The sequence below is a fragment of the Rhinoderma darwinii genome, chromosome 4 (genome assembly GCF_050947455.1).
Source record: "Rhinoderma darwinii isolate aRhiDar2 chromosome 4, aRhiDar2.hap1, whole genome shotgun sequence".
Classification (NCBI taxonomy): Eukaryota; Metazoa; Chordata; class Amphibia; order Anura; family Rhinodermatidae; genus Rhinoderma; species Rhinoderma darwinii.
This window is the reverse complement of record NC_134690.1, coordinates 139800124-139814157: the sequence shown is the minus strand read 5'-3', so window position 1 is coordinate 139814157 and position 14034 is coordinate 139800124. Positions and strand designations below refer to the sequence as shown.

The following is a 14034-nucleotide window of genomic DNA, read 5'->3' as shown; positions in this document are numbered from 1 at the left end:
AGTGTACAGAACATGTGGGAAGAGATTATCATGTACTAGACTGCCACTGCAAAAGCTAGCAAACAAATAAATACCTGCCTTATTTCCTAAAACACTTTACAGTTCTTCAGAGGAAGGTAGGGTTAACTAATCCATGCATCTTACAATTTTTATGGCATTTAGATTTTATAAAGCAAATACATGCACACCTATAATACATACATACATACATACATACATACATACATAGTAAAACTGTATTATTAAGGATGCCAGATCACGGGAAAAACATCTAATAGTCCAGCACTGGTGGGGTGGTTCTGACAGGCCGACTTCAACTGTTCCCCTATACTTAGGAAATGAGGACAGTTTGCATTGTATATAAAGTTTATTAATATTTATTAGTAGCGGATAAACATGTCCTGAAACTGATGTAGGCGCTCACTTGCTAAAGATGGTGCTGAAGTTAGGACGCATCAGAAATTCTACCGCTGCTGCCCATCAGATCACCACCATGGTAAGTATATAGACATGGGTGTGCGCATGTGTGTATGTATATGAGTGTGTATATGAGTGTGTATATGAGTGTGTATATGAGTGTGTATATGAGTGTGTATATGAGTGTGTATATGAGTGTGTATATGAGTGTGTATTGTTGCATTCTGATCCGGCACATTGTGTCATGAATATGATACACATACATACATTATATATATATATATATATATATATATATATATATATATGTATACACATACACACATATATGTGTATATATATATATATATATATATATATACATACACACACACAGATATATATATATATATATGTATATGTATACACACACAGATTCTCTCTCTCTCTATATATATATATATATATATATATATATATATTACACACACACACACACACACACACACACACACACACACGTAAATACACACAAATAAATACACACACTATATGTTATCCTATGTGAATTTAAAGGGTATTTATCGATTCATAGAACAAATGGGCACAATGCCCAGCAGAGTGCTATTTCCCTTTGTTCTAGTGATCATTGGGAGCCTCAGTAACCAGGTCCCCACCGATATAAGCTTCGGGTAGTTCATCAATGTATGAGCTATATTGCTTGCCTGGTTTAAGATGTGTAGATTTTCCACCCCGTTATCATACAACCTCCAAATAACTTTGGGCACAACAGTCAGGACTCATTAACAAACAAATATCTTATTAGGAAGGAAACACGTAGTAAAAAGAATTCCCTGCTATTCTCAAAGTGAGTGAAGAGTTTCCCTTCTGCCCATCATTTGTACAATACTATTAAGAATAATGGGGACAACAGCTAAATAATGCCGACCATATAATGATTGGACATAATGAATGTAGACATGCTACTATACATCATTTTTAGTCTGTGCATTAATTTAGTCAATCTAGGTTATGAAAATATATAGTAAAGTGAAATCTCTCTGCGCAAGGCTCTTATGGAGCTGTGCTCAACCAGCTCACAACATGACTGAAGGAAACAGAAATATTAACATCACACAAACATTGCATTGCGAGGTACAGTAGGAATTAAACTTAGGTTGTCCATCTGACGTCACTAGCGCTCCCATTCTCACCACCTATGCAGACACTCATCTTACCTCCCAGCTTATAAGTACACATGTGTCAGAAAGGAATGTCAGGACTGGAGGCCTGCACTGTGCGGGTGGTCCTGCTGCAGTTGTGATCTCGGTGGCGTCTGAGTAGGGACCATACTGAAATACAAATGAGTCTATGTTGATTATTCACCGATTTACTGTATTTAGCTTAGATTCTGCAAAGTGAGATTTTATAGCATTCCTCAATGAAAGAAATACACATACAAAAATCAAAACAGAAGACTTATATTTAATACTGGTTTTCAGCTTAGTCTTTTTTAAATCCCTTTGATTCATTTCCAAACAATGTTCTGTGTAATTCTATGCGGTAATTTTAGTATTCTAGATAAAATAATTTTGTGCTGCATTATGGGTTAAAGGTCATACCATTGTAGCCTATAAGGCAGCACTAAAGTACACTGCAAGAAAAGTGAAGTGAATTACCTGGATTTCTGCAGTGATTACTAATAAAATATGGTCTGATTGTTATCTAAATCACAATTATAGACAAACACAATCTAACCGAACTAAGAACACACAAAGAGTTGTATTGTTCATGTCTTTTATTCAGCACATGGAGTAAAGAGTAAGGGAACTTCTCAATTGGCAAAAAGGTTTCAATTAAGGAGATTAGATTGTCACCGTGGGTTTCACATGTGCTTTGCCTAATAAAATGAATGTGTCATCAGAAAATGACAAACAGTTTTAATAAAGTTTTTCTGTTAAAGAGGCTCTGTCACCACATTATAAGTGCCCTATCTCCTACATAAGGAGATCGGCGCTATAATGCAGGTGACAGCAGTGCTTTTTATTTTAAAAAAACGATCTATTTTCACCACGTTATTAGCGATTTTAGCTTTATGCTAATGAGTTTCTCAATGGACAACTGTGCGTGTTTTACTATTGACCAAGTGGGCGTTGTACAGAGGAGTGTATGACGCTGACCAATCAGCGTCATGCACTCCTCTCCATTCATTTAGTCAGCGCATAGGGATCCTTTTAGATTGCTATGTGCTGTCTTATACAAACACATTAACGATACTGAAGTGTTTAGACAGTGAATAGACATTCCACGGGATGTCTATTCACAATCTCTGCACTTCGTTAATGTTTCTGTGGCAGTTACAGCAGAGCAAGCGTAATCTCGTTGTAACCGGTCATTTACAGCGTAATCTAACATTAACGAAGTGCAGAGATTGTGAATAGACATCCCGTGGAATGTCTATTCACTGTCTAAACACTTCAGTATCGTTTATGTGTTTGTATAAGACAGCACATACTGATCTAAAAGGATCCCTATGCGCTGACTAAATGAATGGAGAGAAGTGCATGACGCTGATTGGTCACCGTTTGGTCAGCGTCATACACTCCTCTGTACAATGCTCACTTGGTCAATAGTAAAACACGCCCAGTTGTCCATTGAGAAACTCATTAGCATAAAGCTAAAATCGCTAATAACGTGGTGAAAATAGATTGTTATTTTTAAATAAAAAGCACTGCGGTCACCTACATTACAGCGCCGATCTCCTTATGTAGGAGATAGGACACTTATAATGTGGTGACAGAGCCTCTTTAAACATATTTTTTAAGAATTTTTGGTGATTTTTTTTCCCACGTCATCTTAAAAAATAATCCAAAAATATTGCAGAGGCCACTGAGCCTCACGATAGACGGAAACTTTCTGTTCTGTAGAGATCACTTCTCAGCAGTCATCTCACTATCATATCTACATATGCAGGATTACACCTCTATATAGATAACACTGGATCCACCATTGACAATAGTTCACTCCGTTAAGATCATTCCAAGAGCACATCGGGCAATCTTGAAGGAGGTGAGAAAGAACCCAAGTGTAACAATTGTCCAACTGAAGACTCTACAAACACCACTGATCAGGTGTCCACTAGTAGAAAAACACTGAATAATAAGATTATTCATGGAAAGACACCATGAAGTAAGCCCACTGCTGTCCAAAGAAAATATTGCTGCCCATGTCAAGTTTGCCCGAGACCACCTGTATGTTCCTCAATGCTTCTGGAAAAATGTTCCATGGACAGGTGAGACAAAAAGTGGAACTTTTTAGCACAAATGCACAATGCTATGTTTGGAGAAGGAAGAACACTGCACACAAGCACCAAAACCACATCCCAACTGTGAAGCATGGTGGAGGGAGCATGGTGGTTTCGGGTTGTTTTGCTCCCTCAGGGCCTGGATGTCTTGCGATCATTGAGGGAACAATAAAGGGAACAATAAATATATACAAAGGTTCATTAAAATATTTTACAGGAGAATGTAAGGGCAGCAGTCCATGACCTCATGGTGAAGAGACGTTGGGTGCCGCAACAAGACAAGTAAAACAACTAAAGAATGGTTGAAAAAGAAGATGATTTGTGTTTTGGAATGGCCAAGTTAGAATCCTTACTATAACCCTATAGAGATGCTGTGGCATGACCTAAAGAGGGCTACCTGCTGCTGTATACTTACCAGTTCCCAGCATCTTCTGGCTCCTGGCTGGCGCGGCTCCTCTTGTCTGGCCTCTTCCGTTGGCGTCCTCCCACACTGCCAACTCTAAAATCCTAATCTGGCTTCTGTGACTCCTAGTGCGCGCGTGTGCCGACTCTCCCTGCCTTAAATGGCCAGCGTGTGTCAAATTCCACCCAACTTTCCAAGGTATAAAAGGGATTCTCCCATATTGCTCGAGTGCCTCAGCAATTAGACTCTACACTAGGTTGCTAGTTGTACCCTTATTGTTGTAGATTTGGATTACCTGTTACTGACTTCTTGCCTGAACTTTGACCATTCCTGTCTGCCGCCGGCCCTGTTAACTGTGATGACCTCCGCCGCCCGCCCTGACCTCTGGCTCTGCTAACCGTGAGGAAATGTCTGCCGCCTGCCATGACCTGCTCCATACCAGACTTTCTGCTGTTACTGTACATCGCCTGTCCACGTCGGCCGTTGCGAAAGGAGACTACCCTGGGGGTAGCAACCTGGAGATACTAGAATCTTCGTGTGGAGGTTAAAGGGTAAACACCTAGCTATCCCTGCAAACGATATCTTGGAGGTGCTGCTCATAATACCCGAGTTTGCCAGTGTCCTTCTCCAAGGACAGATCAAGAAATTACTTTATCGGTTTATATGAGGAACTGCTCCATATTTTGCCTGCACTGGTTCTCACAATTTGAGATATTCAAAAAGGGATGGTCCAGGGAAAAAAAAAAAGCAGAAACCGTGCCATGCTTGTCTATTTACTTGAATGTGGCTGAACAGCAATACCAGACAACTCATGGTCCCAAATAAACTTGTTTCTGGAAAAAAGAAAAAAACATGCTCGTTTTTCTAATCCTGGACAACCCCTTAAAGATAGGAGAATATACATTTAAAATGATGATACATCAGCAAATATGTCAGAAGAGGAAGGCCGTAATACACATGAATTTTCATTAAGCAGTGAAAAGAATCACTCACTCCTCCATCATTCAGGGCTCGTACTCTGAATTGATAAGTACTTCCAGGAAGCAGATCTCGGACTGTACAATTCAAATCACAACCATGGTAGACCTCAGTGGTATGTCCTTCAGGTACGCCAAGTTCTAGACTGTACTCCGATACCTGGCACCCGGGGGCATCTGAGGAGAAAGTCACCATAGTGGTTAATGAAACTGTGACGAGGAATGAAATCCTAATGAGATTTTCAAGACATCCTCATATAAACAATAATGGAGGAGAAAAAAAAAAAAAACAGCTAGCAAAACACTGTTTCAAAATGCCTTACACATAAAGTGATGGGGCAGAAAAATATACAGTGCAGCGTTGTACACATCTAAAAGTATTTGAAATAAAATAATTGCATATGTTTACACAGTGATAATTTTTTGTCCAAAATATATGAATAACTGATCACATCCTTTAAACTTATAAAATGATGTGATGATTTAATGAACATAATAAACTTAAAATTCTCTGACTACTGCAATTTCAGCAGCATAAAATAAAATGACTCGGAATGTTATCCTAGTATACTCAATAAGGCTACGGAGCCCTGTTTCTTTAGTAGAGGACCGTTTATTCCCCAAACAATTGGAAGACTCTTTGCTCTCTTCTTCTGCCACTAGGGGGCTGCTGTACAGTAGGCCCCTATAGTAGGAACATGCTCAATCATTTATGCTGCTTTTTGTTTTTTTCATTAGGGATAAATAATAAATGTTGGGTGCAAATTGAAGTAATCAACTGACTTTTTTTTTATCTGTAAATAATTTAATCCCTCTGTCTCTCTGTAATTTTGCTGCCCACCTTCATGTGCATAAAGTGAGGAAAGACTATATACACTCAAGAGCCAGGGAAAAGGCAAACAAAACAAACAAAAAATAAATCATACGCTAGGCTATAACTGATAAGGGGATTCAAATTTTATTTTAAAAATGACAACCCAGGTCATGGCTGGAAGGGTACAGAGGAGAAGTGTGGTGAACCTTACTGCACAGCATCACGTTCCTGAATTTTGGAACCATTACAATTGCGTTTAAGGAAATTTTTGTAATTGGAAAACAAATCTGTATACACGTATGTTCGTCGAACCAATGCATGATTATATTTAAATATTTTGTCAATCTGCAGCCAAATAAGTGCAGCTCTGATAATGGTTTATCCTTTGTATCCCCAAGCATTTTTACCAGCTACTTCAGGGGCCTATGGGTTAGCGGCAGTTGTCAGTCGCTCCTGGTAACTAAAAACTTCTGCAGAGATCAGCATAGTCTGGGTGGACTTCTCAAAAGTCTGTATATTTTTTTAAATCGGTGATAACAGTAAGGGGTTCCAGCTATCTCCAAAACATTTCTTGTCACTTCCGGTAGACAAAGAGGAGAACCAAAAGACTGGTAGAATTTACAGTAGGGAATTTCCGATTTTAAAAGGCATCCTCCTGTAGTCCATATAAAACGAAAAAAACAAATATTAAACAACAGCCTAAACTACTTTATCAGCAGATACCTACCCCATTGTAAGTGAACTTCCTTGTGCTTTGGTTTGCCTACCACTCTTGGTGCTTCACAAGGACCTGGTGCTACACATAATGTGTGAATAGGCGGACTTTCAGAACACTAAGTAAAAAAAGGAAGTTGTTAATCAAACTCAAAAATATTCTCTAGAAACACATAGAATACATTGCACTTCTAGTTTAGTGAGAATTCATTGGCTTTTTTTTCTTTTACTACATTGTCTATGCCATGGCTAAATCACTCACTGAACCCCCTTTAACCCGAACAACCTAAAAGCAACTTAAAACTAAATCTACGGTACGCACTAAATGTCACTGCAGAACGCAGAGCAACGTTGTAATAGTGATTTATTAAATATATAACCAGTGATTATTAAAATATTATGTGTAACATGAGGGTTAGAGTCTCCTGGTAATCAGCACCTCACTTTTTTTTCCCCACACAACCTCATTTAAGTTTAAAAAGTGTTGTACACAAATGGAAGGTCCAAATCCCTGGAAAAAATAGATCTACTCTACAGAGGATTTCCAGCGGAGAAGCCGGACACTTCACATTCAGGATTAAATGTTCTTTTCCCTAGTGTGGCTTTCAGCAGGATCGCTGACATAAGTATGAGTAAAACCTCATCTACTGGGAAGTCATGACAGATTCCCCTTAAAGAGGCTCTGTCACCAGATTCTCAAATCCCTATCTCCTATTGCATGTGATCGGCGCTGCAGTGTAGAGAACAGTAACGTTTTTTGTTTTTTTTTAAAAAACGTTCATTTTTGGCCAAGTTATGAGCTATTTTATATATATATGCAAATGAGGTTTGAAATGGACAACTGGGCGTTTTTTTTTCGTTATGTCCAACTGGGCGTTTATGGTGTTTTTAACTGGGCATGTTTACGTGTATGACGCTGACCAATCAGGGACCAGTCAGTGTCATACACTCATCTCAATTGATTTACACAGCAGCGATGTGCTGCCACATAAACAGAGATTAACGTTACTGCAGTGTCCTGATAATGAATACACATGACAATCCAGCCTGGACGTCATGTGTATTCAGAATCCTGACACTTCTGAATCTTTTCTTTGAGATTTCTAGCACGGGAAACGAAATCTCGCGATATTTCGGAGATAAACGAGATTTCGTTTCCCTTGCTGCAAATCTCACAGAAAAGAGAGTAAGCAGTGTCAGGATTCTGTGTACACATGACGTCCCAGCTGGATGATCATGTGTATTCATTATCAGGACACTGCAGTAACGTTAATCTCTGTGTATGCGGCTGCACATCGCTGCTGTGTAAATCAATGGAGATGAGTGTATGACGCTGACTGGTCATTGATTGGTCAGCGTCATACACGTAAACACGCCCAGTTAAAAACACAATACACGCCCAGTTGGACATAACGAAAAAAAAACGCCCAGTTGTCCATTTCAAACCTCATTTGCATATATATATAAAATTGCTCATAACTTGGCCAAAAATGAACGTTTTAAAAAAAAAAAGTTACTGTTCTCTACATTGCAGCGCCGATCACATGCAATAGGAGATAGGGATTTCAGAATCTGGTGACAGAGCCTCTTTAATCATTGGTGGCTACATCTGTATGCATAGTATCTCTTTAATAAGTTTTGCAGCATGCATAATAGCTAAAACCTAATGAAGCAATTTCCTACCAAAACATTTAAAAAAAATGAACATTGAAGCAAATCTACCTTTCATAACACTTTTTGAACAACGTTATACAAAAAAATAGAAGCTCTACATACCGGACTGTGCCCCCCTGTGCTGATGGAGCATACGCGGAGTTTGTATAAAGTGCCTGGTTTCAAGTCATTACAGGTATATTCTGTTGCAGACCCACTATATGCAACCTTCCATTGTGTTGCTGCAAAAAGCATGGCCATTATTATAATGTAATTCTACAAATTCAGCTTTTTTTAATAGGACCTAATAAGAGGGTAAAGTCAACTACATGCAAAACATGGAATACAATAAGAAGCAAATAACGACATGGGAGCGTTTCTTTTTAAGAGGATGCAGTGCAGTCTACTTTGGAATATTTTATTTATACTAAAAGGAAACTGGTCACTGGAGGAAGGCATCAGAATTCTGACGCGTTCTTTTAATGACTGCAGCACAGAAGACTGATCGATCTCCATTCACATTAAGGCCCCATGCACACAAACATGAAAACGCCAGTAATTACGGGCCCATAGAATTCTATTGGCCATGGGTACCTTCCCGTTTGCTTACGGGAAGGTGCCCGGGCCGTTGAAAAATATAGAACATGTCCTATTTCAGGCCGTAATTATGGCACGGGCAGGCCCATAGAAGTCTATGGGGCTCCCGTAATTACGGATGGCTACGTGTATGCACCCGTAATTACGGGAGCGTTGCTAGGAGACGTCAGGGGATAGTCACTGTCCAGGGTGCTGAAAGAGTTAAACGATCAGTGCGGGATAGAGAGAAGGGGATGCACTTATCGGCAGTAACTTTTTCAGCACCCTGGACAGTTACTACCGCTGGACAGTGAGTACCATGCGCAGCGCTCACAATATAGATGTCTAATGTTAAATTCAAAAACCCGTAACAAAAAAAAAGTTAATACTTACCCAGAACTCCCTGCTTCTTCCTCCAGTCCGGCCTCCTGGCATAAAGTTTCAGCCCATGTGACTGCTGCAGCAAATCAAAGGCTGCAGCAGTCACATGGACTGCCGCGTCATCCAGGGAGGTCGGACTGGATGTCAAAAGAGGGATGCGTCACCATGACAACAGCCGGGGTATGTATGAACTTCTTTTACTTTCAATCGCTGCGTTCCGCTGCAGAAACTCTGCCCGAAAGGGCTGCCCCTTCTCTCTATCCAGCACTGATAGATAGATAGAAGGGGCTGCAGATTATTGCAGTGCATTATAGCAGAGAAAACGGGTCCGTAAGTACGGGTGGAATACAGATGACAACAGACCCGTATTTATGGGCATGGTTCTGTAAATACTGGTGGAATGCGGGTGACAAAGGACCCGTATTTACGCTAGTATTTATGGACGGGAAAAAATACGTTCGTGTGCATGGGGCCTTATTACACCTTATTTTTTTATTGTTATATTCTAGTGCATTTTCAGTCTTTTATGTAATGAATAAAGTTAGTATAAATTCCAGATATCATCCATGTATTCTAATATATATATAGCTAGCACTTATTAACTATGGCCACTTGCATGCATTTGATAGTAGTGTTAATGTGTGTGAATAGGAAATAAAGTCTAAGATTCCATCTGTTATGTTCATTAGTATAAGATAGTATGTGACAGTATCAGCTTACTGCGCATTTAATAGAGGGGTTGATGATGTGCATCTTGTAGTTCTATTGAGTTTACATTTAATTTTATTTTCCTTGAAGTCAAACCTCAGGAGAGAACAGACTAAGTTCTGATGACCTCTTTCTTGGAATTCATTAGCGGTGCAGAAGCAATCTTAACGTTGTAATTGGTAGGAAGTGACTCTACTGCCGTCTTCCATCCTAACTCTACTGTCGCTCATCTGTTTGTGCAGCGCTCCCTAACATTACCCTGACCTGTCTTGAGCTTTGAGATTAATGAATGAAAATGAATATACATTGCTTGTTTGTCAGCTGCTAGACTCAGGTGATGTGGGATAAGCCTCATTTTTAAGGCCAAGCTTTTTTATAATCTGTGTATATTTATTTCCTGAAACTATACATATCAAAACCATTGTTTTTTTTATTCATTAAGAAAATCTTAACATTTTCTTTAAAAAAAAAATAAAAAAAAAATAAATTATTCTTTACAGAGCCGTTTATAGAAGAGGTAGATATGGCAAGTGGTAGGGGTCAGAACAACAACCTGTGTCTATTTTGGCAATACAATCGATGACAGACGATCAAAATGTGGTTGGTTGAAAATGTATTTGGACAGGTTATAAAAATAATTGATTGACAGCTGTTATCTATACACACTAATAGGAAAGCTCCTAGAATATAAACTTTCAATCTTATATTGTTAAAAATAGCCTGTATACAGTAGTACAAACAAAAAAAATAAAAAAAAATAAACAAATGATACAGTTAGGTCCAGAATTATTTGGAAAGTGACACAAATTTTTATCGGTTTACCAAAACATATTGAATATACAGTTATATCATCAATAGGAGCTTAAAGAGCAGACTCTCAGCTTTAATTTGAGGGTATTCACATCCTAATTTGAGGAAGGGTTTAGGAATTACAGCTCTTTAATATGTAGCTGCCTCTTTTAACAAGGAACCAAAGGTAATTGGACAATCACAAAAGCTATTTAATGGGCTGCATGGACTATTCTCTCGTTAATCCATCATCAATTAAGAAGGTAAAAGGTCTGGAGTTGATTTCAGGTGTGGCATTTGCAAGCTGTTGCTATGAACCCACAACATGAGGTCAAAGCAGCTCTCAATGCAAGTGAAACAGACCATCAGGCTGAAAAAAGAAATCAAGAAATCCATCAGAGACATAGCACAAATGTTAGGAGTGGCCAAATCAACAGTTTGGTACATTCTTGACAAAAGCAAAAAAAAAAAAAAAAAAGAAGAGTACACTGGTGATCTTGTGAACTCCAAAAGTCCTGGACGTCCACGGAAGACAACAGTGGTAGATGTTGGCAGAATCCTTTCCATGGTGAAGAAAAATACCTCCACAACAAATACCCAAGTTAATAACACTCTCCTGGAAGTAGGTGCATCAGTATCTAAGTCTACCATAAAGAGAAGACTTAAAGGGAAGGCGTCATGAATTTTTTTATTTTTTTTTTATCATATTGCTTTTAATATAATATTTTCAAAAATTGTATTTAATAGTGTTCTCATGTTCTACTTATTAATGTTTTCTGACTTTTACTTCTCTATGGGGTCTGCCATTTTTTTTCATCTCTGTATGTGTCGATCAACGACACATACAGAGATGGAATACGGCACATACAACCCCATAGAGAATGCGAATGGGAGCCGTTCCATTCTCAGTTGCGTGCGCCGTCTGTGTGGGAACGGCGCATGCGCCGCTCCCACACAGACAAAAACTAAGCTCATTTGTAGAGCGAAATCCGGCGCCATTTTCATGTGGACCGGAAGCCGCTGCCGGACTGTAAGATGACGACTTCCGGCCATATTTTCAATGAAGCGAAGGCGCAAGGAAGAGGAGCGTAGACCAGCGGAGGCAGGAGCAGGTAATTTATGTTCGTATGTATTATGTTCGTGTGTATTATGTTCGTGTTACTGTCTGCTGAGCCCTGTATCTAATCCTCCTACACTGTGCAGTCGCCTAGAAAATGTAGTAGGTACACAGTGTAGTAGGTTTGAAGACATTCAAACCCTTCCTTCTCCTGGCACTAGCCAGAAGAAGGGAGGGGGGATTGTGTGAGGACACTAGAGGAGAGTGTGTCCACCCCAAATTTGCAGCATACATCAATGAGGTTGCTTTACCACAGTGACCATGCTGCAATTTTAGGAACTGCTCCCTCTAGTGGCCAGCACATGGAAATGTTACAAATTAGAATCTAATTTATAATATTTCCTGACTTGTGAAAAAATTAAAACAGTGTATAATAACTTAAATACTAATTGTTTAACTGAAAAAAATAAAAAATTCTAGCGACACATTCCCTTTAATGAGAGCAAATACAGAGGGTTCACCACAAGGTGCAAAACATTAATCAGCCCTAAAAATAGAAAGGCCAGATTAGACTTTGCCAAACAACATGTAAAGAAGCCGCCCAGTTCTGAAACAACATTCTTTGGACAGTTGAAAATAAGATCAACATGTGCCAGAATGATGGGAGGAAGAAAGTATGGGGAAGGCTTGGAACGGCTCATGATCCAAAGCACACCACATCCTCCGTAAAATATGGTGGAGGCAGTGTGATGGCATGGGCATGTATGGCTGCCAAAGGCACTGGGTCACTAGTGTTTATTGATGATGTGACTGAAGACCGAAGCAGCCAGATGAATTCCAAAGTGTTCAGGGATATACTTTCTGCTCAGATTCCACCAAATGCAGCAAGGTTGATTGGACGTCGCGCTGCATCCTATTTTGTACCCTAAGAAAACTTAGAGTAAGGCCTCATTTACACGAGCGTAATATACGCGCGTGCGACGCGCGTGCTTTTCACGCGTGTCGTACGCACCTATATTACTCTATGGGGCAGTGCAGACGATGCGTGAATTTTGCGCAGCGCGAGTGCGTTGCGTAAAACTCACGACATGTTCTATAATCGTGCGTTTTTCGCGCATCACGCACCCATTGAAGTCAATGGGTGCGTGAAAACCTCGAAGGTCGCACGGAAGCACTTCCGTGCGAACTGCGTGATTCGCGCAAGAGCTGTCAAACTGAATCTAAACAGAAAAGCACCACGTGCTTTTCTGTTTACAAACATCCGAACGGAGTGTCTTAGACATGAGCGAACCGAACTTTACCGGGTTCGGCCGAAATCGTTTTGACCGAACCCGGCAGGAGACAGTCACTGTGCAGGGTGCTGAAAGAGTTTAAACTGGTTCCAATATACGTGAACGTGTAAAAAAAAAAAAAAGTTCTGACTTACCGATAACTCCCGGCTTCTTCCTCCAGTCTGACCTCCCGGGATGACAATTCAGTCCAAGTGACAGCTGCAGCCAATCACAAGCCAAGCACAGGCTGCAGCGGTCACATGGACTGCCGCGTCATCCAGGGAGGTGGGGCCAGATGTCAAGAGAGGCGCGTCACCAAGGACGCGTCACCAAGGACGCGTCACCAAGGCAACGGCCGGGAAGTTCTCGGTAAGTACGAACCTCTTTTTTTTTTAAACATGTTACTCGATATGGTGATCGGAATGCACTGTCGAGGGTGCTGAAAGAGTTACTGCCGATCAGTTAACTCTTTCAGCACCATGGACAGTGACTGACGTCGACTAGCCTCATCTCTATGATGGCGGCTGCGCGAAAATCACGCAGCCGCGCATCATACACGGATGACACACGGAGCTGTCAAGTGCCTTTTGCGCACGCAAAACGCTGCGTTTTTTGCGCGCGCAAAACGCACACGCTCGTGTAAATGAGGCCTAACAGCCCTGACAAGAGCGACCCAATACTGGAATCTTACCCTTAAATGCCCTACTCTTCTCCTACACACTTTGTCTAGAAACTTATCAAATTTCTAAGGCGATCATCAGAAGTGCCAAAGAATGTTGTGGGGCACAAAACATATAACCCAAGGGGGCTTAACTCATTGTGGATACGGTCTCTAGCTTCAAGTTTCAGTCTGATGTCCAGTAGCATACAGTCTAGGAGCGAGGTAAGAGAGCACAGTGGTGCAAAGTAACAGTGGTGCACCATTTAACAACAACCAGACAAAGAATTCCCATTTAAGCTTTTATATTAAATGAATCTGTGAGTTTTAGTG

At 40.2% G+C, this 14034-nt stretch overlaps 1 protein-coding gene across 4 annotated transcripts in view; it reads right to left on the bottom strand.

Annotated features, from left to right (window-relative positions):
- The window catches only part of FNDC3B (fibronectin type III domain containing 3B), a 301656-nt gene that overhangs the window by 52115 nt on the left and 235507 nt on the right, over window positions 1-14034 (bottom strand). For all 4 annotated transcript variants that reach the window (XM_075861617.1, XM_075861618.1, XM_075861619.1 and 1 more), the window contains 4 exons: window positions 8385-8503; window positions 6622-6727; window positions 5097-5257; window positions 1635-1748 (listed from right to left, as the gene is read on the bottom strand). In XM_075861617.1, the coding sequence (XP_075717732.1) occupies window positions 1635-1748; window positions 5097-5257; window positions 6622-6727; window positions 8385-8503 (500 nt within the window). The remainder of the gene's footprint in view (window positions 1-1634; window positions 1749-5096; window positions 5258-6621; window positions 6728-8384; window positions 8504-14034) is intronic.